The sequence below is a fragment of the Pleuronectes platessa genome, chromosome 23 (assembly GCF_947347685.1).
Source record: "Pleuronectes platessa chromosome 23, fPlePla1.1, whole genome shotgun sequence".
Taxonomy (NCBI): domain Eukaryota; kingdom Metazoa; phylum Chordata; class Actinopteri; order Pleuronectiformes; family Pleuronectidae; genus Pleuronectes; species Pleuronectes platessa.
The window spans coordinates 6,098,161-6,119,599 of record NC_070648.1 but is presented as its reverse complement, the minus strand read 5'-3'; the positions used below and the strand labels follow the sequence as shown (position 1 = coordinate 6,119,599).

Genomic DNA, 21,439 nt, shown 5'->3' with positions numbered 1-21,439 from the left:
AACTCGTCAGCTCATCGTGTAACAGTGTGTAAGGATTCACAGGACGGCATCATTAGGGCGTGTCGGGGCTTTTGGTTCGGTGTAATGTTTCCAAGAAGAAGCCAGCCCCCTGTTGGGCCCGACCCTGTTTAGACAGTGACTGTGCAGAGTCTGTGCAGTGCAGCTGAACGATGAGTCACCAGTTAGTCGGCGCTGAATACTGTATCTGAGCTGTATTTCACATCATGAACTACCTCAACATTTACTACAGGAGGTATTTGCCAAGGTAGCAGCAATGGCTCCCACAGAATAATGACTCAGGACATTTTTTTCGCCATCATGGTTCCCAGATGATTTCTCCTGCAGACCTGGAAACATCTCCTCTGTGTCCGTCCCTCCTCTCAAGGCTGATTCTGTCGGTTCCTTCAGGTTACTAGTGACTATTTATATTTCCTCAGTCGCCAAGTGCTTGGTCACTCTGGGAGCTGTTGGGTTTCTTTATAACTACAATGTAAAGCGCCTTGAATTTGATCACCGATTCTTGAGGCCCAGACAAAAATGCAAATCTGGGCCTAGTTGGGAAAACATGTGTTGCTCTCCACAAGGTGTAATCTTGATGTGGACGTAAAGCAGCCCATGTGGAAATAGCACGGAAGTAATTTGGGCCACCTGTGGTTTACAGGTGGTATTGCGATAGGTTAGTTGTGGCCCAGATCCGGCAAACACGAGGTGTGTGGGCCGGATGTGGGCCAAAACAACTTTGCTATGTGGGGAAAACATCATCAGGACAGAAGGAGGGTTTGTCCTACTTTCTTTTATGAGTATTATCCAAACAAGAAGATCTCTACTTCTCACTTATTGATAATTAGCAAACTGTTAGCGTGCAAATCCACTTAAGTAGAACCAGAGCGTTAACTTGATAAAGGACACGCTGTGGATCAACATCCAGGCTCCGTCTGTAACAGCCGCGGATGATAACATATCACGGTTGCCTGAAACCCCGAGCAGTGGTCGGTGAGCCAAGCAAAACAGTCGATAGGGAGATGAAAACAAAAAACACAGGCCCTGGATTGTCTGCGTCACGGATCAATCCAGAGATGAAGATTTAGATTGTCGACTCTTCGGTACGGACATTCGGAGGAAGATGAGTGACGGGGGACCAGGAACATGTCTTTAATGGACTGGTCAAAGGGAGTAACAACATTACAGAGTGTTGCCGGATCGGACGTGTGCATGCAAGTCCACCGCACACCAACATTTCCGTCCCCCACTCTGCTGTGCTCCGACACCCTGTGTGAAAAACCCTCAGGCGTGGACGAGTGAGTGTCATGTGAGAGGCTGGTGTGTTCCACCTGGTGTGACCGAGCAGGACAGGAAGACGGCTGGCGGAGAGAGAGGGAAAGTAAATTGGCTGTGGCCTGTGTCTCAGGAGTGGCCGGCCCCTGGGTGAGGTGGGCTATTCTTATAGAGGGCAGTGAGAGGTCTGCGGCTCCCCTGCCACACAAACCACTTTATAAGAAGCCACATCATGTTGTCACGGCCTCCTGGGAGCGTGGGGGAGGTGTTATCCAATGACAAGTGTGAGAGAGGAATTAAGCCTCAGTGCAGGTGGATGTCTACGTGACTTAACTCACCTTAAATATGGAGGAGCTATCCTGACCAAAGCTTATGATTATCTCATCAATTAACGAATTCTATTTATGATCTTAACATTGACTTTTCCTTTTCTACCCACGTGTGCTAACTGTTTAATTTAGACAGTAGTCAAACACAAAGCTAGCTACCAAACAGGAAGCTGTATTTCCCATGAAAACATCATGCTCGCTATTGTTTTTCCCCCATTTTTAGATTTCATTTAAATTACAGCATTATCTCCGGGCAACATTACGACTTTACTCCTAATTGAGACAAAAAGAGAATTTCTTCTAAACTTAAAATCAGGAAATCGTGTGAGTAAAGCTGAATTTCCTATTTGGAATATTTATTTTGATGTAATAAATTCATTGTCTCCCCTTCTTACTGTGTTTTGATACGCCAACCCTCTGTGCATTTTAAACAATGGATAATCACAATTAAATTCACAGAGAGAACAAAAGTGTGTAATCACGACAACGAGGAATGACGTCAATTTTTAATGGCGGACGGCCTGAAATGTCTTCATTTAACATTTTTATAAAAACTTCTCATTTTGATCACCTTTTTTTTGGGGGGGGGGGGGGGGGGGTTTCAAACAAACACACCTCTGCAATTCACTGAAATACAGTTTCTCCTTACAGCGGCTAGAGTACATAAATATCAACAGTACTGTATGCATTTAAGGAAAAGTAAAAAGAACACACACACACACACACATGCCGTGAACATGCACAGAAACACACAGGTATGCACACGGTATACTGAAACGGGGGAAGGAGCAGTTTTCATCTACGAAAGGAGGGATCATCGTGTTCATTTCCAGGAACTTCTGTACCGTACTGCTGACAAAACACAAATAGATCCATTCGTTCAAAGAGCAGGTTTTTCCTCTGGATTTCACAGTGAAGATAAAACAGTATTCATATATCACATACAGTTTGTTCCAATCAGTCAGATACAAACACAAATATGAAGCTCTAGAAAAAAAAAAAGAGCCCTACGGTAAAAGGAATATACAATTAAACTTACAATAATACTTACAATGAATTATATGATGGGCATCTTCTATGAAATTCAAAAACTTGATACCCATTAAAAAAACACACACACACACCTTATAAATACTTAGAAATTTGGTGCCACACTCGGCGTCAAAAATGTCCGTAAAAGCAAAATCTGCTTAGAATCAGTCGATATGATGTGCGTGCATATTATCATTATTATTAATTACAAACACTGACTATATGATTCGACCGGTCCAACATGATTGTACACATCTGGGCTAAAACGTCACCGGGAAAAGGTTTGTTTCAGGTTTTTTTTTGATTGTCACATCACCGCGAAATGTGACTTCGCCTCGCCAGGAAAGTAAAAGTCTCACAGGTTTTGTTTTTGTGCAAAATGTGACACGAATGAGAATTTTGGCGTCAAAATGTCACAGGAACATTATCGCTCGACATGTCGTACAGTAAAGACATTATTGCAGGCCCAGAATACACACGATTACAAAAGATGTGTTGTTGTTGTTTTTTTGCTCTCTGCGCTCCAATCACCGATATGTAAATTCAGAATTTACAAAAGCCGGTTGAGTCACATTGGCTCCCTAAAAATAGACAAAAGAGACAAATTGCCTAAAGTGAATATCTTCTCCGTTTCAGACTGGCTCTTTGGAGTGACACCAAAAGAGACATTAAGCAAAAAATAACGTCACACTTCATAAGAAATCAGATTGAGGACTACAAAGCAGTCAAAAAGCAGAATAACTCCACTCGCCTAGAAAGCTCTCCAGTGTAAAAAAAAAAATGCCTTTGGTCTTTTATGTCTCCATACTGTGCTGCGGTCCTGCTGCTAGACAATGAAGAGACAGCTCCTAATTATAGCAGGACTCAGTTTGCCATGTTTTAGAGTCTCTAGGGGGGGGGGTCACTCTTCCTTCACCACCGATGGCTTACTCCTGTCAATGCCTTTTTTGTTTTTACACGTCTGATTACGTCAAACTGCAAAATGATGAGCTGGATCAGGCGTCGACTGCTCGGTTGAACCACAGCACATCGGACTAATACGTTTTCCTTCATCCGGTGAAAGACGCCGCCACGAAGACACAAACGGGGCAAACCTGCGTCCACACAGTATGTAGAGAAGACAAAAGCAAACCGACAGGGCTGCTTTGGTATAGCAGGGTGACACGCCATTTTTTAATAATGGCACTAACGAGAGAGGGCCCAAAACAAAAACCAGAAAACAGGAAAAGTTCCTCACACACTTCAACACAACAAAAAAACCAATCAAACATTTCAAACATCGTCTGGATTACAAAAATACCTTTTTGTATTTCTTTAAAATATCTAAAAATGTACAGCATTGTTTTTTTTTCTTCGTTTTTTTGCAAAGTCATGCTTCAACATGTATTTAGTAATCGTAATAACATTAATATGAATGATATACACAGGAGTAATAATTATAGTAATATAATAACATTATCGAGCAGTGCTTGGGCTGCACGTCCACACATCTGGCCTTGCAAAGTGACTGAGTAATAAAAGTGTATTTTTTTTGACGGGCTTGTCATTACACTTCTATTACGTACAGAACACAAAGCAAGAGAGCGGCTAATGTTGGGCTACGTCCACAATAATACACTTATGTTTTAAAACGGCTTTATAAGAAATGATCAACGACCAGATGAGAGATTTCCTCGCGATTCAGATACGTACACACCTGAAAACTCATCACATGACCTTTTACATATCGTGTAAATAGGAAGCAGATTGGATCAGTTTAGAGTCTCCAATCAACCTAACCCCAAATCTGCAGGTCTTTGGACTGTGGGCGGGAAGCTGGAGAAAACCCACGCAGACACGGGGAGAACATGCAAACTCCACACAGAAAGGGCCCCCGGCAGACCTGGGATCAGACCAGGAACCTTTCTGCTGTGGGGTGAGTTAACCACTGCACCACCATGCCACCTCAAAGGAGAAACAGGCGGTACCCTTTTCTTCAGGGTCACGTGTAGCGTGGCGTAACAGCAGTGTGTTTTTAAACTTAAACGTACCAGTGTGGATTGTAGCCTCAGACAGCCACTGCAGTCGTGTGGTTAACAAAGGGGCGTGCCCGGTACCTTTTCACAGAGTGGTCAGTGGAGGTGTGGCCAAAGCACTGCCAGTAAATCTAGAGTATGTAACAGTATAAAAAAAAAGAGTTGGAGGGACTTCGGGGACGGTGGTGGGGGTCTCGATGTGTGATGGAGGCTGGGGTCTAGAATGTCCTGAGGCCCAGGAGGCTGCTGCTGCCTGAGAGAGAGAGAGAGAGAGAGAGAGAGAGAGAGAGAGAGAGAGAGAGAGAGAAAAGGGGTGAGGTTGTCATGGTCACCTTGTGCACTAATGAAAACACAGGGGATCATGTGGAACTGGTGCAAGACTCACTCACACGCCTATTAAACCCACACACAACGGTAGATATTGTATTGTAGACGCACAAACACTAACACAAAATGTTGTGTTCCCCTCCGTTTCTCACACTTGTCTCTGTGATGCCAAGACCACACACACACACACACACACACACTTTTATCCCACAAATAACACTGCGATGCTGGGTGTGTTTTCAAAAACATTTTCTGTGGAGCAAAAAGCTGAAACACACCAGAGATGAAAGCTGACACGCTGTCAATATGGCTCGGTGGGGTAATGTTCATGCCAGCAGATGTCGTTGGCAGTGCGATACTGCCCCCCCCCCCCCCCCCCCTCCCATAAATAAAGTGGGATTTCACAGCTTTCCCACAAAATCTACGCACAGGGATCAACCCCTGTTCCAGGAGGCCGAGGCTCGCTGGTTTGGCACTGAGGTGAGATTTACACCTTTTGTCCTCGCCTGCCGGGATCAATGTCGGGATCACCGTACAGTCCGAGCCACGGATCCTGTTCAGACCTGGTACTAACATGCATCCTGAGGGACGGACACCGCCAACTGCAGGTCTGAATGTGAAACGCGAGGCCAACTACCCTAAACTCAGTCTGGGTAAAAACAACATTATTTGATCTTCCAGAGCACAAATGACAGAGGATTATTTGCACGTAGAGCGGGGAAGTGAGATCCGATCACGAGCGGTCACAGGCGCCACAGTCAGGATGCAGTTTAACACCAGATGTGATCAAATGAACCTAGCACTCCAACTCACCGACGGTACGCTGCTCCGAGTGCTGGAGTCCGGTCGGTCCTCCTTGCTTTTCTAATGGACATGAGAAGCAGTCAGCAACGCCCGTCACAGCCGGCCACGGCCACCATCACACATCAGGAACCTGGGGGCACAGAGGAGAGAGAGTTACTCACGGGATGGAGCTGCACAACCAGTGGAGGGTTTCTCTTAAAGCTGGTTTCTACAGATGTTCAGATTCATGGTAAATCTGAGGCCATAGTAAGTTGTTCATTGTTTTAGTATCCAGCCCATAGACTGTGTGTAAAGATGAACGACTCGTCTCCAGTTCTGTCTCCACTGTCCAGGGACCAAACAAAAATCTGCCATCTTGCTCATTTGGAGCAGGAGTATGTGCAGTGGCGTTTTTTATAGCATCAAATACATAATTAAAACCAAACTTAACATACAAATGAACACTTGAGAAACATCAGTGTGATAAGAACGACCGAAAGTGACAGAAACCGTCTCTGAGACTTTGAAACGTGTCATCACTCTTTTCTTTCTATACAGTCTATGATCTACTGTATATTCATGATTGAGATTGTGATTATTCCGAAGGGATAAAGACAAGAAGTGCAGTGGCAGCTACTTCAAGCTCAGCGTCTCAAAGCTGCACCGAGACCAGACAGGATGTCATGGATCACATTTCAAACCGGGGGACTCGCAGGAGATGAATTAAAACAAGAGTGTTTTCAAAATCAAAGCAGCATGAACGCTGAATATATCGGTGTCTCTCCATTCAAGTTATTTCAGGATACAAGGACCAGACTCCTATTGAAATGAATGTGGAGAGAGCAATAACAAAAATATCCTTTCTCTTAAAAAATGTGTTTGGGGAATTGTTGCCCTTATCGATAGGACAGAATCTAATTGGCCGCGTAGGAATTGAACATGAAGCGGCTCAAGATCTTTTAGATGTAATTTTATTTACAATTCTGCGTTTTCAGTAATGTGCACATTTAAGTCATTCCTTGTTTAATGTTTGCTCTATAGCTGTGAGCCACACACTATTGAATATTTTAGAAAGTTGTCTCTTTTTCAAGCACATCAAAAAAAGTTATTGATAATATTTACTGTCAAAGAAAAACGAGTGGGGCCGATCAGATTTCAGCCGGGACCAGTGCCCCCCTGACCCCACCGCTGGATTCCCCCCTGCTTCTTCCAAACTCCTGAAACCCTCCGTCCTACACTTCCCATCATGCAACCTCCCTCATTAGAGGCTGTCTGTCTATTTAACGCCCACATCTTTCCAGCTTAACACCACCAGTCTGGGCAGCGGCCTTTCAGTGATAATATGTAGACAACAAGCCCACGCACAGATTACTTCCAGTAAGTGACGTCTCTGAGGCAATTCTCACAGACTCCAGATCTGCACACGAGAGAACACACAGCTGCTTTCTCACAGAACTCCATGTAACTTGTAAACTCCATCAGATGTGTAAAAAGTGGAGGAATGTGCTTTTTAACAGGACAATTTTGCCAAATCTTTCAACCTCGACGAACAGGAAATCAATTTCTGCCCAACAACCATATCTCCCATGATGCCTCCCACCACCACCAGCACCACCACCAGCAGACCGAAGAAAAAGGTTACTCCTCTGACCCCTCTGAACCCCCCCCCCCCCGCCCCGCACCAGTCTCCCCAGATGTATCACCAAAAATAGACATCTCTCCAAGACCGTGGTAACTCGGGTTCAGGGGGAAAGAAACTCTTTGGAACAATAAACAATTAGTAAACCAAACATGACCTTAAGAGGGGAAAAAAGAGAGAGACGGATGAAGGAAAAGAGAGATGAGCTGGGAACTGTTCCCCCATCCAGAGAGCAGTGTGTGTTTTGTGTTATTTTTTTTTTGAAGGGGGCACGGCTGGCCAGGCTAATGCCCTGTTGCGCGTTCGATCAAGGGTGAGGGAATCGATGTGTCGTCCTGCCGCTCGGCTGAGCTGATGCGACACATACTTGTAGACCGAGCTATTTGCACTGGCTGAGAGACGCCAAGGTTAAAGATTGGGTTGATCATTGAACACGTCTGTGTGGATTAGGAAGAGGTTTAGTGATCTGCTGGCTTAATGTGTTACATCCAATAACTCAGTCCCCGGCACATGATGTGAGATAGGTAAACAACAAGTGTTTGAGAATGTGAGCGGAGGCTCGGGTTTCTCGTGAACGTGTGCACTGGTTTGGATTGTTTCAGCTCGGCTTCCTTTAGCGAATGTTCCTGCCCATGTTATCGGGGATCATTGATCTCGTGCTGCAGATGAAGGAGAGAGAAAGAAGACTGGTTCGGATTTAAACCCGACATTTGAAAGTGCATTGCTCGAACTTTCCGTCATTCACTGTTAATCTAACCCTTAAAAAAAAAAATTGTAATACATTTTCTTCAGTGCATCGCTGGTGTTATTCTGGCTGCAAACACTGAATCTGAATTGATTCTTTTCAAAATAAGAGCCAGACAGAGATGATTACATTATAGTTTAACTATCACAATGAATCACAATCACATCTTGGTCACAATTATCTTATAATCCCATTTCAAAGGAATCCTTGAATCACAAAATCGATAAAACTTTTACTATAGCAGCCTAGTGTAGGGTATGAATATGAACAGAAGAATGAATCAGATCATACTGGACTCTGCCACATCGACTTCACAGTGTTGTGTGGGCAGTCACATGCACACCCAGACCGACTTTTCAACACGAGGAGCTTAGATCACGACACACATAAAAGGAATGTGAACACAATAACTCCCGGATATCTTTCATCAGTAATGGAACTAAACAGAAGTTTACTGTAATTCATATAACTTAAGTTTTACATTTGAATAATAATAATTTATTGAATACAGTAATGCAGTTACAGTACCAACACAAATCTAATCAATCTGCTCTACAAAACTGCATTAACATGCAATGATAAGGTAAAGTTGACAAATAAGACCTATTTTTACTTCCTCTAACAGATTTTCACGTCATGAGGCCAGAGTGTAAACCATTAACCGCCTGATGTTAATCTGTAGCCAGCCTTCATCAATGGTTGGTGAAAGTGTAAAGCAGAGTCGATTTGTAGTCGAGGAGCAAAACCTCTGAATGGTCCTTTAAGAGCTCTACCTGTGCAGCACGGCCATGAAAAAGAGACCCCGTCTGAAGCCACTTTAATCTGGAGACAAGCCCTTAGGCCCTGGCTGTGGTTCTCACATACCAGTGATGGCTGCTGGTGCTGGGTGGTGATGAACGCAGCTGCTGACATGCATCTAGCTCCCGAGACCCCGTGTGGGGACGAGGCCACGGTGTAGCTATGCTGTACAGTTCTATGTGAGTGTGTGTGTGGGTTTTGTATCAGTGGGGGGTGAGGGGATAAAGTCCCACTTCCTTATTAGATGGGGCCCCAGCTGGCCCTCAGCTCTCCAGTGGGAGTTAGTCCAACATTGCACAGGAACCATTGGTTTTGTCGGGCTATTGGCCAAAAATGTCCTCGGGGCAGGCAGCCACATTACACAAACACACACCAACACACTGAACTCTCTCAGACCCACACTCAGGCATGCATGATAGGGGCACGCACACTACACTCCCCCACCATGTCTTGTCAGATGGAAAATCCGGATTACCTTGCCCTCCAGTTCACTAGGCATTAATGTCCACTATTAGGTTGTCTTTGGACCCAGTACTGTGCCAGAGCATGAATGTCAAATATAATTCAGCTTCACAAACATTCAGATGAGTGACTGGGCTTAAGCCCCCGGTGGTATTACAATAACAACAGCAGTTACAGTACAGTACGTTGCAAAGAAGCCGACCCGGAGTGTAGCGATCGCTTTAAAGTCGAGGCTCTGCTGTAAATAAAGTCGGCAAAAAGCTGCTTCCTGTGACGGACAGGATGTCAGGTGATTAGGAGGACTCATTACAAGCCATGACTAAAGACTCCTGGTCAGTAGTACACGTTCAGCTGTTGTGTGTGTGTCTCTCTTACACACACACACACACACACACACACTTAAGTCTCCTGTGGATACACTTCCGAATTCGAGCCACATACTCGGGCCATGAGTGGTCCCCGTCCTTCAGATGCCCAGACGATCACTGACCGACCACAGGCCTCTCAGGGCTGCGGAGCGGTTTGAAATCCCATAGCGAAGGGTTCCTGTCACTGGCGGCCTTCGGCATGAGAAACAATTTACAAATGCTGATTCTTATTTTTTCTGTCCGCCGACAAGCAGACAGATTTTGACAACGGTGGTGCAACACAGACATTGAATCTCTCTGCAACCTCAGTTCAAGTTTATTCTTGTCGTCCTGCTGCTGAAAATTGTTTCACAAGAGCTTTGTGGTTCGCGGATTGCGTTGCACAAATAAGTCACAGCAGTCACATCAAGACAGGAGCTGTGTGTCTAACATGACTGCATCAATTTAAAATGGAGGATGAGCTGAATAACACAAGGTCTGTATATATGATAAAGGGACTAACCCCAAACTGACAGTTTTCAGATCTGCCTGACAGATAAGGAGCTGGGGTCCTGATTTCGATACTGATAAATATAAAAATAAACACAACATGTGTGCTGTGTTGAAAACTGGAGCAGAAACTTTCTTAAAGAGCCAGTTCCTGAAGGCCCCGCCTCCTCTTTGTTAGCACCTTCAACGACAAACATGCATTTCCAGAGACAGCTTTCAAGAGTAATGGAACGGGGCAGATTCTGGATACACACGGAACTGCTGAATTATTCAAGTGTATTTTGTAAATGCTGTGAGCACCTCCATTGTACAGGGAGAGAACAATCAGAATCAAATGAGCAGAAATCCTAAAGAAAAACCTGTTCACTGGAACGTGTATGCAGTTGAGAGTGCTTGACTTCGAGAGGCACATCATATAAACTACATAATCTCAGTGTGCTGCATGTGTGTGTATGCATCTACTGCAGTGGCCTGTAATTATCACAGGATTCTGACTGGTGCTGTCTCGACTTCTCTTCACCCTGCACCGTGAGCCGGATGTGTGGATGTTGTTGTTTCATACAGGGGCTAATATCCACTGGGGCAGCCTGACCGACCAAATGACTTCCTTCTGGTTTGATAGAGTAGTAATTATTTCCTCCAAGCCCCTCCCTCCTCCACTCCCTTCCTCTTTGGCCCCCCTGACGGAGATGAAATCCCCAAAACATCAAATTACTCCAACAGCTCTTTGTTTAGTTTTTTTTTATCTCTTTCAGTGTGTTTGGATGTCTGGACGAAAGCTCTGACGCAGGGTGAGAGGGAGACAGCAGAGGACTCGCATCAATCAACAACCTGATGGATGTTAGCCTCCATAGCTACTCCCGCCTCCCCACCCGCTCCCCACACGCTCCACTCGCTCCCTAAGGGGTCGGGGAGAACATGTTCCTTCCTGTCCCGAGACGTTGAAGGGAGGGTGCTGGTGACAGTGTGACTGGCGCCGAGCACAAATACACACAGTCAGTCGACACAGATACACAAAGCAGCAGGGGGATTGGTCGTGCTTTGTGTTTTTTTCATTTTTCTTTCCTGCGAGCACAACGGAAAGCAGAGAGGAACACATATGGCGTAGCTCAGGAGTGGTTACGGCCGACTAATGAACTTATCAAAGCGTTTATTAGAAACCAGCTGCTTCGAGTACCCTCTGCACTCTCCGCTGAAACTATTTAATCTGTAATTCGTTTTGTAACGGAAGCCCAGAGCTAATCAATTTTTAATAAAGATTCATAAAGGTAGCCCTTCCGGCATTACCCAGGTACCTCAGCGGTTCATAGTGCATATCCAACTTTTACGACCTTTCGGAGCATTTCACGTCCGCCGCCTCGTTCTGTCCCGTCTCCTTTACAATTCTCTACCGTGCACTTTGTCACAATGCACAAAAACACTTTCTAAATTAAAAAATGTATTTCATCCGGCCAGGGTTTGACAAAATGACAAACACGCCATAATATCCGCCGTATGGTACCAAACAATATTATAGGACAATATTCAGTGTTTATTATAGCAATGTTACAACGTGGGCGTGATAAAAAAATGAAATAAAACTCTTCCTCACATACAATAACAATAAATATCAGACGGCAGATCTGTGGAGCTGATAACTTTGACTGATCCTGCACCAAAACAACTTAATCTCGTTTCAGGAGCGATAAGATCATCTCGGAAAATTAAAATCAATTACAATCTCTGGTGGAACTCAGATCATTAAAACTCCTTCACAGCTGTTTTGACTGTAGAGTGTGGCAGAGGTTGCTCGTACCGACAAACCCACCTAATTATCGCTCTCAGCGCTCGAGTGAATCCACCGAGTGACTTTCGCCACTGGTTATAATAACTTTACCTATCAGAGCAGCTCATTTGATTACTTTAGACATATTTGCTGACTTCTACTCCGGCTGCTTTGCTGAAACATCGGCGGAGCTCGTTGCACATTCCGTTTGACTCGCCGCCTTTGATGCCCGAGATCAAGCGTCACTTCAATGGGAGAAGTGGAGCCTCTGTACCCTGTGACCCGAGCGGAAGAAAATAATGGAGTTCCCCCTTTAAATTGCACCTTTCATCTCGTGTGATGCCGTGCGAGGAGACCGCGGTTTAATTGACCGACTGGATTTCACACGTCCACATTTACTCTGCATAACAGGCTAATTTGTTTTGTGTTAGCGAGTAGTATGTGCTCACCGGCAGAAACGTGACTAATTAGTTGGTAAGTGAGATGGAGGTTTTTTTTCCACGTGAGGTTTGAGGGTAAAAAGGAGGGAACACGTGCACGGAGTGAAACCCTGTGATATTCCCGACACATGTTTAGGAATATCTCTGCGCCTGTTTAAACGAAGTGTCATAACATTTACCGAAGTTATTTTATGGCAAGGCTCGATGTACACGTCTTTGTCATAGCAGGGTCAGGGCAGAGTGTGTGTGTGTGTGGGAGTGTGTGTGTGTGTGTTGTTACTCACACATACTTCAGCAGAACTGCCTGGACTTCCATCCCTGAGGAGTTCCATCTGCAGGTGGAAGCCAGCGAATCTAAACAAACAGTCACACTCACATTAACAGATGATATGACTACACACAATTTATATTCATACAAACTTTAATGTTCCAGTAAATATTACATTAACTGGCACGTTTTAAACACTGAAAAATGTGTTGCACAATAATGGTTTCACATTTAATACAAACAGAAATAATTCCCTTAGTTGTTGAGAGTTTCAAAATTTATGAAAGTCTGATTCGTCAAATACGAAGTTACAACAAGGAACCATAAAGATGGACGATGCACCTCCACCTCCTAAGTGAGAATGTCGCTTATGTCCTCTAACTTATACTTTTAATTTACATGTATAAAACAGTAAGCTGTAAATATCTGTAACAAACAAGTCGCTGTCTCATACAGATGAATTGACTCATTTATTCCACATTGTGAAATCACCCTGTGTTCAAAATGAAGTTCACATGTCACACAACAGAAGGACTTATTGTGTTTCTACTCTGCAAACAGATGCTAACAGTTAGCAGCGATCCCACATCCACTGTGCCCTCACTGGAGAGGACGCCAGCATCTCAATGAGCCAGAGAGCTGAGCTCATGTTAACATAAATTAGATTTGAGCAGTTACTCGTGTGTGTGTGTGTGTGTGTGTGTGTGTGTGTGTGTGTGTGTGTGTGTGTGTGTGTGTGTGTGTGTGTGTGTGTGTGTGTGTGTGTGTGTCTGTGTGTGTGTGTTTCTGTGTGTGTGTGTGTCTGTGTGTGTGGGCTTTACCTGTTTATATCCACATTTAATACCTCACATCAGCTTCTACCCTGGGTCAGAAGAGGATGCGAGATGCTAACACTCTATTAAAAAAACTCACAAGTCTGGATTTTCTTTGTGTGCCCTCACATGTGGAAAAATACCAGCTAGGCAGATTCAACTCATTTCGAATTCTGACATCATCTGAGCTTCAGCTTCAGTGTCTTTGCCAGGGGGCCTTTATACTTAAATAACCTTGATATCTGCGTTATACAGTATGCAGAAATACACTCTATATATAGAGAGATAAAAAGAAAACACACAACAGATACTGAACATTTCGAGCTTAAAATACCTCAAAGAACTGACAGATCAATGCAAGATTGAAACCCAATCAACAACCACCCCCCAAAAAAGGAGTCAGAAATAGTATGTCTAATAGTGAGATCTAATCGGGTCGGCCGGTAGCAAACAGGCTCCATGAGAAGAATTTCAAGAGATCAATAAGGAATTCACAGTGGAGCTGTGCAGCTTAGAAGACCTTGATAAACTGGATCACGGTTGGTGGAGAAAAAAAAAAAGAAGAGGGTTTTAATTAATGAAGTAGGTGATGATCAAATGATGATGCAAACCTTTTTAAAAGGGCTGCAGCTTCCAGTAATGTGTGTGTGTGTGTGTCTGTGAGTGAGAGAGAGTGATTTTAATAAAGTGACATTATATGAGCCGTTATTGATTCACAAAGAGTATAAGCTGTGGTTGTAGATGTTCAACTTTGACACAATCTTAATTTTATAGAAAAATATGTTTATCTCAATCAAGTAGGTGCTTCCAAGTAGTTTTTTTGAATACCCAGAAATTGTTATATTGATGACTTATTTGTAGTTTTCACGATTTCAAGGCAGAAACAGAAGTATCATTTAAAAGATACTTCGGTTTGGGGAAGTTTTATTTCTTATCTCAGAGTTAGAAGACTCGTGATTGGTTGCAATCAGGACAAAAAGGTGATTCAAACTTATATTGTTTAAAAATGAACTATTTGGAATTTTAGAAAATCGTATGATTTATACAATAATGTCCTACTTGGAGGTCTAACAGGCCGAGGGTTTTGTGAAGAGTGAGGTTAGTTTGATTCCTGGAAGTTAATGGGATCAGGTATCAGCTCCGCTCAAGAGAGAGCGCCATCATTACAAGCTAAAACGCACTACAGCCTGCAAATTAAATATTTATAGTAAAAAGGTCAGAGATTTCACCATCAGTACGCAAATTCAATTATGTCCGATTCCTAATTCATTTCCTGCTTCCGTTGAGCACATGAACATGACTGACCAGATCCTAGTATGAAGCTATAATGCAACTGTTAACCATGGGCTCTTTGGAGTTTGTTAAAAAAGGTCCATTCAACATATCTGTGTGTAGAGACAAATAAAAAACAAATAAATGTGATTACGCGGCTCTAAAAAAAATAGATCCCCAAAACCAATTCATTTCTTTGCTTTAAAACAGTACAAGGTAACTGTCTGGATGTTTGATTTAACCTTGCAGCTGTCAGTCCTTTGCAAATCTGAAAAATAACAGTGGCTGGGTGGTGCGTGCCCTGAGGATGGAACAGACAGATGATTTCAGGGCGGCAGCTGTTTGCCCCGTGGGCCCAGGAGGAGGTGAAGGGGCAGTGGTGGTGATGGTGGAATAGTGAGCGAGGGAGGGGTGGGTCTGCAGGTTACCTGAGCGTGGAGCGAGGAGGGGTAGGTGAAAGCGGGTGGGAGGGCCTGCGACAGCTCCGCCGGGTACAGTGGGTATGATGCCCACACGTCCTGGCTGCTGGGATATAGAGCAGGCACTGTGAGCTCATCTGTGGAAAGAAGAAGAGGAGGAGTGGAGTGAGGAGAGTGGCCCGTGGATGGGTGGGGGGGCTCGGGTGGAGGAGGGGGTGGTCGTGGAGGTGCGCTACAGCTGAGTACTAATTATCTCAAGTCGCTTCCTCTCATTTCATTTCTTTAATTCAACAGTTAGCTAAACGTCAAAAATAGGGGTTGACACTTACAAAATTCCACATTGTTTTCTGATCAGTCTCAAAGCCTTAGCCTGGCAGCTTTAGTGTCAGTAGTAAAAACTTGTATAATTATAGATCTTGAATGATTATTTTCGTATCTAAGACGAGTCAGTTGGAAGGAGTCAGTCGGAGTTTGCGTTTTCGACTAACGCACAGAACTGACATCAGTTTGAATAGCTAGTTAGCTACGGGTGCAACATTTATCATTTTAGCCAATACAATTTATGTTAGTCCATTAGAAATGAGAATTCCAGCATCTTTATCTGTTTTTGATGCTAAATCTGGCATTTTTATCATTGTTTGCAGCACATATTTGTAATATGTGAGAATGGAATGCTTAAAAAGCAGCTGATAGCTAATTAAATATCAATATATCTGACTAATTTCAGGGGGAAATGAGAGGAAACCATCTCAGATGTGATGATTTACTCAGTGTCGAATGTAAAGTGACAGTGAATGAAGAGCGTAGTGAATGAGTGAAGAGATAGATGACAGTGCAGAGAGGTACAGAATGTGTGAACACTTAAAAAAAAAACACAGGATCCGTTGAAAACAGCAACTCAGTGGAGAAACATAATATTGTGGTAAAATTAAAGGAGCATTTTTCTCTTTGTTTTCTGTCTCCTGGTAAAATGTATCAGAGCAGGATCAGAAACATGCCTGATTTAAAACATCTATTATCGGGAAATGACAGCAATTTCACTCCTGGTGATTACGTCATGGTTTCATTAATCGTTTCCTTCCATTTTCCACTGGGGCCTCGAGTACACACCCTCTCTCTGGCAAAAAAAAGATTTAAGATAAGAGCAGTTTGGTAATTCAGGAAGAATGTACAGCCACAGCTGGCCTATGTTCAACTATCAATCACTGATTCTCACAGAATCCTCTCGGAAAAATATTTACCTAAACGGGAGAAAGCGAACAGGGCTGCATTCCATACACGCCTGGTACTGAAAGGCCTTGAAACTGTGAACATGTACTGTTGATCTAACACTTGAATCATTTAAGGGAGGGAGCTCTAAACATGTTGTGCACAGCATGACAGTGTTTCAGTTTCGAGCAAACACACATTTAAGAGATAAAAAAGAATCTACTTTTCAGTGATTAGAAGCCAAGTCCATCTCCATTTCCACGGATGCAGCCGAAGCACAGACGCTCCTCTATTAATGTACGGCAAGAAAAAAACTAAAAGGAAACAGCTGCCCACTCAGCTCAAACAAGTGACGCTAATGTCCAAAGGAAGCAGCAGCACAGACGAAGAAAAAGTTAGACAAGCTCGGGGACATAGAACTCACATGGGTCTCTGCTGATGAACTGTGGCCCCGGGCTCTGCTGGGAAGGGAGGGGGTTGGGGGTGCCAACCAGCTTGTTCTTGGCCATCTTGGTGTTGGCCTTGGCGAACTCCAGCCGCAGGGTCTGGGGGATTTCCGGATCAAACCTGACCCCCTGAGATCAAATGGAAAGATGCATCAGCGATTGTACAAAGCTTTTCTACGAGAACAAAATGAAACAGTTAACGTTGGACTGATTCTTCAAAAAACTACAACAAAATACGAAATGGTACCTGCATAGATATTGTACTTTTTGAAAAGTAAACTTAGCATCCTGACTTTATAATAGTAATGACATTCCCTAGGTTTAGCATAGAAACCATGGAGAAAAAACTGTGAAGTGCTCCCGCTATCAGTATATTGAGTCCAAGTGGTTACTCTACACAAAACAATGTGGTTAAAGCATGTGATGACTTTGCTTTGTAAAGTTCTCTTAGATTTCTTTGACCTTCACCTGTAAATATAGAGGATGTTTGTTGGGAAATAAGATAACTGTGCAGAAATCAGCTCATTTCTTTAACTATGGGTATTTAAACACATTTATTCTAAGATTTTAGCATTTATCACTTGCACATGGTAACAAAATATTTGTTCATGTTGCTGTCAAATTTGACAAATGCACACAAGTTGTTTGTGAAGTTCTTAGAAGTCCTTTGTTTTCCTGGAAGTTAACGCCTTTTGTTTAACCAGACTAGGATTAGTCAAATTAGTCAATGATGTAACACATCAGGTCAGAGATGCTTTGCTTAAGCAGCCGTGCTTGAAACGAGCAAATGATTTTGTTCACCGCTGAAGTGGTGACGCTATAAATAATAGAGAGCAATTGACAGATTTGCTGTCGTATGCTTTGAGATAATGATGAAGCAGACTAATTTAGAACACTAAGGGAGTTTGTTATCGTGCACATCTTTCTCTTCTGCATCCTCAGCCTTGTTGTGTGTTATTTAAATGTCCAACGGGACCTTGCTGGTATCTGCAATTGTCACTTTGTATACTTTTCATCTTGCACCATTTCACAAACGACTCTACTGCCACTATCTTGGCGCTTGCTTAGACTTTGAAGCTCGCTATGAACGACTCACTGCAAACTGAAAATCACGACCTGATGACACGAACCTGGCCGGGGCATGATGTCACCCACACCACGAGCCGCAAGGCCCCCGCTGAGCTCGCTGCTGCTATTTGTAACGTAATACCATGACATCAAATGACAGTCATTGCTTCCAGTGAGCCAAAGATTCTGCTGAATTCTTCAGATGCCAACGCTAAAAGCCTTCTGACATAGCACTGCTCACGACAAGCCAAGTAGAGGTTGTTTGTCTCTCAGATCGACATCAAACAACTCCACATGTGCCCTCGTCCAAATCATTTTTTTCTCCTCAATTACTTTGGCCTGAGGAAAAAATAAGGAATGTGACACACACAAAGGTCTTCTTCATCCCCAAAAAACAACGCCGCTATCTGTTTGGTTTGCTTGGAACCAAAAACGGCAGGAGGAATTTTCGCCGGCGACTATAAACACCCTTTAATTAACCCCCGTTTGATTGTCTGCGGAGAGAAGAGAAAAAAACGCGAAGGTCAGATCGATGGAGGAGAAGAGCAGCCGGGAGTAAAAGTTCTCTGCAGCAGAAGAGTGAGAAGCTGCGGGGTTGTGTTTCTCGGCTCGTCCCTGCAGGCTCGGGCAAAGCTGAGCTGAAACAAGCGAGGGATGACTCCTCTCATGAATGGGGGGGGGGGAATTAACTAGGATTGCCGTGGCTCAGCGCTCTTGTAGCTTCTGCCAGTCGAGGCTGCACCAGTATAATAAGGTACATGAATATAATGAGGCCTGAGTGCATCTCGGTTTGAACTGTGTGGAATCTTTACCTTGAGGTGTGTTTAAGCTTCTAAGCACTTCCTTTGGACTTCCGCATGCAATGTGTAGATGATTTAATGGTGTTTTTGTTCTTTTAGAAATTATAAATGCCCTTGGTTTTTAGGGGGAAATAAAACCACCACAACAGGAGACAAATCCCCTTTTTCCTTCAGTTTCTTCGTCTTTCCCATATTTCAATGTGCAGAAAAACTCTGGCTTATCTCCATATGACCCCTGGGACGTGGCTTTCCCCGAAAAACAAGCGCGCTGCTCAATTCTCAGCCCTGCTGAGCGATTCTATGGAAACAAGTCAGACTATTGTTGGCTCATAATAAGATGATAATTTTGTATCCTTTCTTCAACTCTCTGCTCCGCGTTTGATGCGCACCAATATCTCCCACATCTGAAGGTTGACAGATTCTGCTCGCGTTGTCACAGTCTCACTTTTAGGGAGGATGAGAAAAAACTGATCTTTTTCCGAGACAAAGAGATCAACAAAAACTTAAGATGCAAAATAGGAAAGGGGTGGTGTATAGATAGATGCATTTAAAGAAGAAACAATGGGAAAATAGAGCTTTGAGTTCATTAGTCTATCTTTGTTTCAAGAGAGCCGAATAAAACCCTGAGGACGGTCAACGTTATATATCTGAATCTGCCTCATCAAGGCTTTCTCCCGAGCTTCATTCTGATATAAGCGAGATTAAAAGTAAACCCCAGATCAATATCTTCTATTTATATGTGGTGCAAGAGCTAATTTTCCTCCTGACCTTGCAGGATCCACAGTAAATCTTTAAGAAAAAATGCTTTATTTACTTATTAACATTCAGACATTCAGCATTTAGAGCAGCCCTGCGGTGTTTGTCTTCTCTACCTTTTTCACCCAAATTGTAATATAGGAATATCTGGATCCCCTCCACCCCCCCGTTGCCCCGATATATTCAATGCATTTGCACAGAAGGCAGAACGATTTGATTCCAAGTCATCACAAGATATAGGAGCGCTGAGCTGGTGCTGGAGAGGAGCACGGAGAGGGCATGACACTTACGTTCAAGGCATTCTTAGCAGCCTCCGCCTCTGATCGACTGTCAAAGCTGACAAACCCCACCGGCTGGGGAGACAGGGAGACAGAACAAAAGGAAGAAACATGGTTTAGGGCAGAAGACTGAGTCTGCATTTCTGTCTGAGTGACATAGACATGTTGTTCTTTATATATTTTTTTCCATTTTTTTTATCAGACCCACACCCCTCCTCCTCCTTCCCTGTCTCTGTCTCTCTCTCGCCCTGTTTATAGAGCTGTGGCGACTAAGAGAGGAAGAGGGGAAGAGAAAGAGAGGCTGGACGCTCACTCTGTGCGAGGAGAGTTCATCATTCATCTCCCCTATGCCCAAATACGGGCAATGTGAGAGCAAGAAAGTGAATGTGAGTGAGTGTAATAGAGGCAAGGGGGGTGGGGGGGGGGGGGGGGGCTTGAAAATGAGAAGAAACAGAAAGAGAAAAAGGAAGAAATATGCAAGGGGGGGTGGTCTTGAGGATTAGAATTTTAGAGGTTAAAGGTGAGAATATACAAAAGGGAGAAAGTGAAGCAAGAGGTGAACATAGTTGGGCTCCTCTAACAGGCCTGTCAGTGCAACACATTCTTGTTTACATCTACATGCTTTGTGTCCTGGTGGCTGATACTTTAGAGTCACAATCGTGAAGGTGAGTGAGCGAGAGATAGAAAACAAAAACAAAAAACGACAAAAGGCTGCCGCCGGTTTGTGCTTTACGAATTTTAAACCGATGCTGCAGATGTGATCTAAGAATAAACATTTCCAACGGTGCATGTATGTGTGGATAGGGACGTCAGGAGGTGGGGCTGAGGAGAAAAACGAAATCGCTAAACATGTTGATCCCGTGAGGTTGCGCTGCTGCGTGTGATCTGCAAAAAGCTGTTCCAGGGTTATGGGAATTTGGAACAAGTATAGTGAAGAAGGAGGAGAAGAAGGAGGAGGGGGGGAAAGAAAACATACACATACACACACAAAAAAGAAAGTCGGACTAAGTGAACACGTCAGGCAGAGGAAAGCGTAACAGGAATATAAATAGAAAGGGCCTGAGATGTGGCTCTTGCTATATAAGGAGATAGCTGCGTGTTTTCCTGACTGGAAGGGAGGGCGAGATCGATTGATTTACGATGCCATTGTCATTGACATTAGTCGGGAGGGAAGTCGCTCAAAGCAAAGCTTGAGAAATGTTGTGCTGTCTTTGCACTTGCGAGACCCGACGGAACACAAGCATCAGCTGATGTTGGCCACGCGGAAGATGCCAATTATTATGAAAGTGCAGGGCGAGGTAGATGCCAGCGAGAGGCCAAAGTGCACGGAGAGCGTCTCAGCTATTCATTAAACAGGCAAAACAAAAAGAAGGCAAACCTGCCTGAACCACACTCTCTACATTGTTGTTGTGCAGGTTAGGGTTCACAACAGGACTAGAAGACCAGCATTGATTACCCAATTAATCAATTGATCAGTATTTGTTTGGTAGTTTCATTAGAGTGAAAAGCTGAATTTGAGCTTGAAAATCTGAAAATACTTCTAGATGTCAAGCCCATAAACTTTAAATATAGATGAACAACACGCCTCCTGGATTCAGACTCCGCCATCTTGCACATTTGGAGCCAAAGCCTTTAAAGTAGCAA

General features: G+C 43.8%; 1 protein-coding gene across 4 annotated transcripts in view; it reads right to left on the bottom strand.

Moving 5' to 3' along the window:
- Nucleotides 1–2,190: 2,190 nt before the first annotated feature.
- Nucleotides 2,191–21,439, bottom strand: part of LOC128430045 (RNA-binding protein with multiple splicing) — a 35,217-nt gene continuing 15,968 nt past the window's right edge. Inside the window, exons 4-9 of one of the 4 annotated variants that reach the window (XR_008333941.1) lie at nucleotides 19,808–19,870; nucleotides 16,872–17,022; nucleotides 15,248–15,375; nucleotides 12,758–12,821; nucleotides 5,792–5,912; nucleotides 2,191–4,904 (exon numbers count right to left, since the gene is read on the bottom strand). Coding sequence is in view for 1 of the 4 variants with exons in the window: in XM_053415975.1 (XP_053271950.1) it covers nucleotides 12,759–12,821; nucleotides 15,248–15,375; nucleotides 16,872–17,022; nucleotides 19,808–19,870 (405 nt within the window). In the remaining 3 variants the exon portion in view is untranslated. Of the gene's footprint in view, nucleotides 4,905–5,790; nucleotides 5,913–12,751; nucleotides 12,822–15,247; nucleotides 15,376–16,871; nucleotides 17,023–19,807; nucleotides 19,871–21,439 lie in introns of those variants that run through there. The other 3 variants (XR_008333942.1, XR_008333943.1, XM_053415975.1) reach the window with 3 other exon arrangements.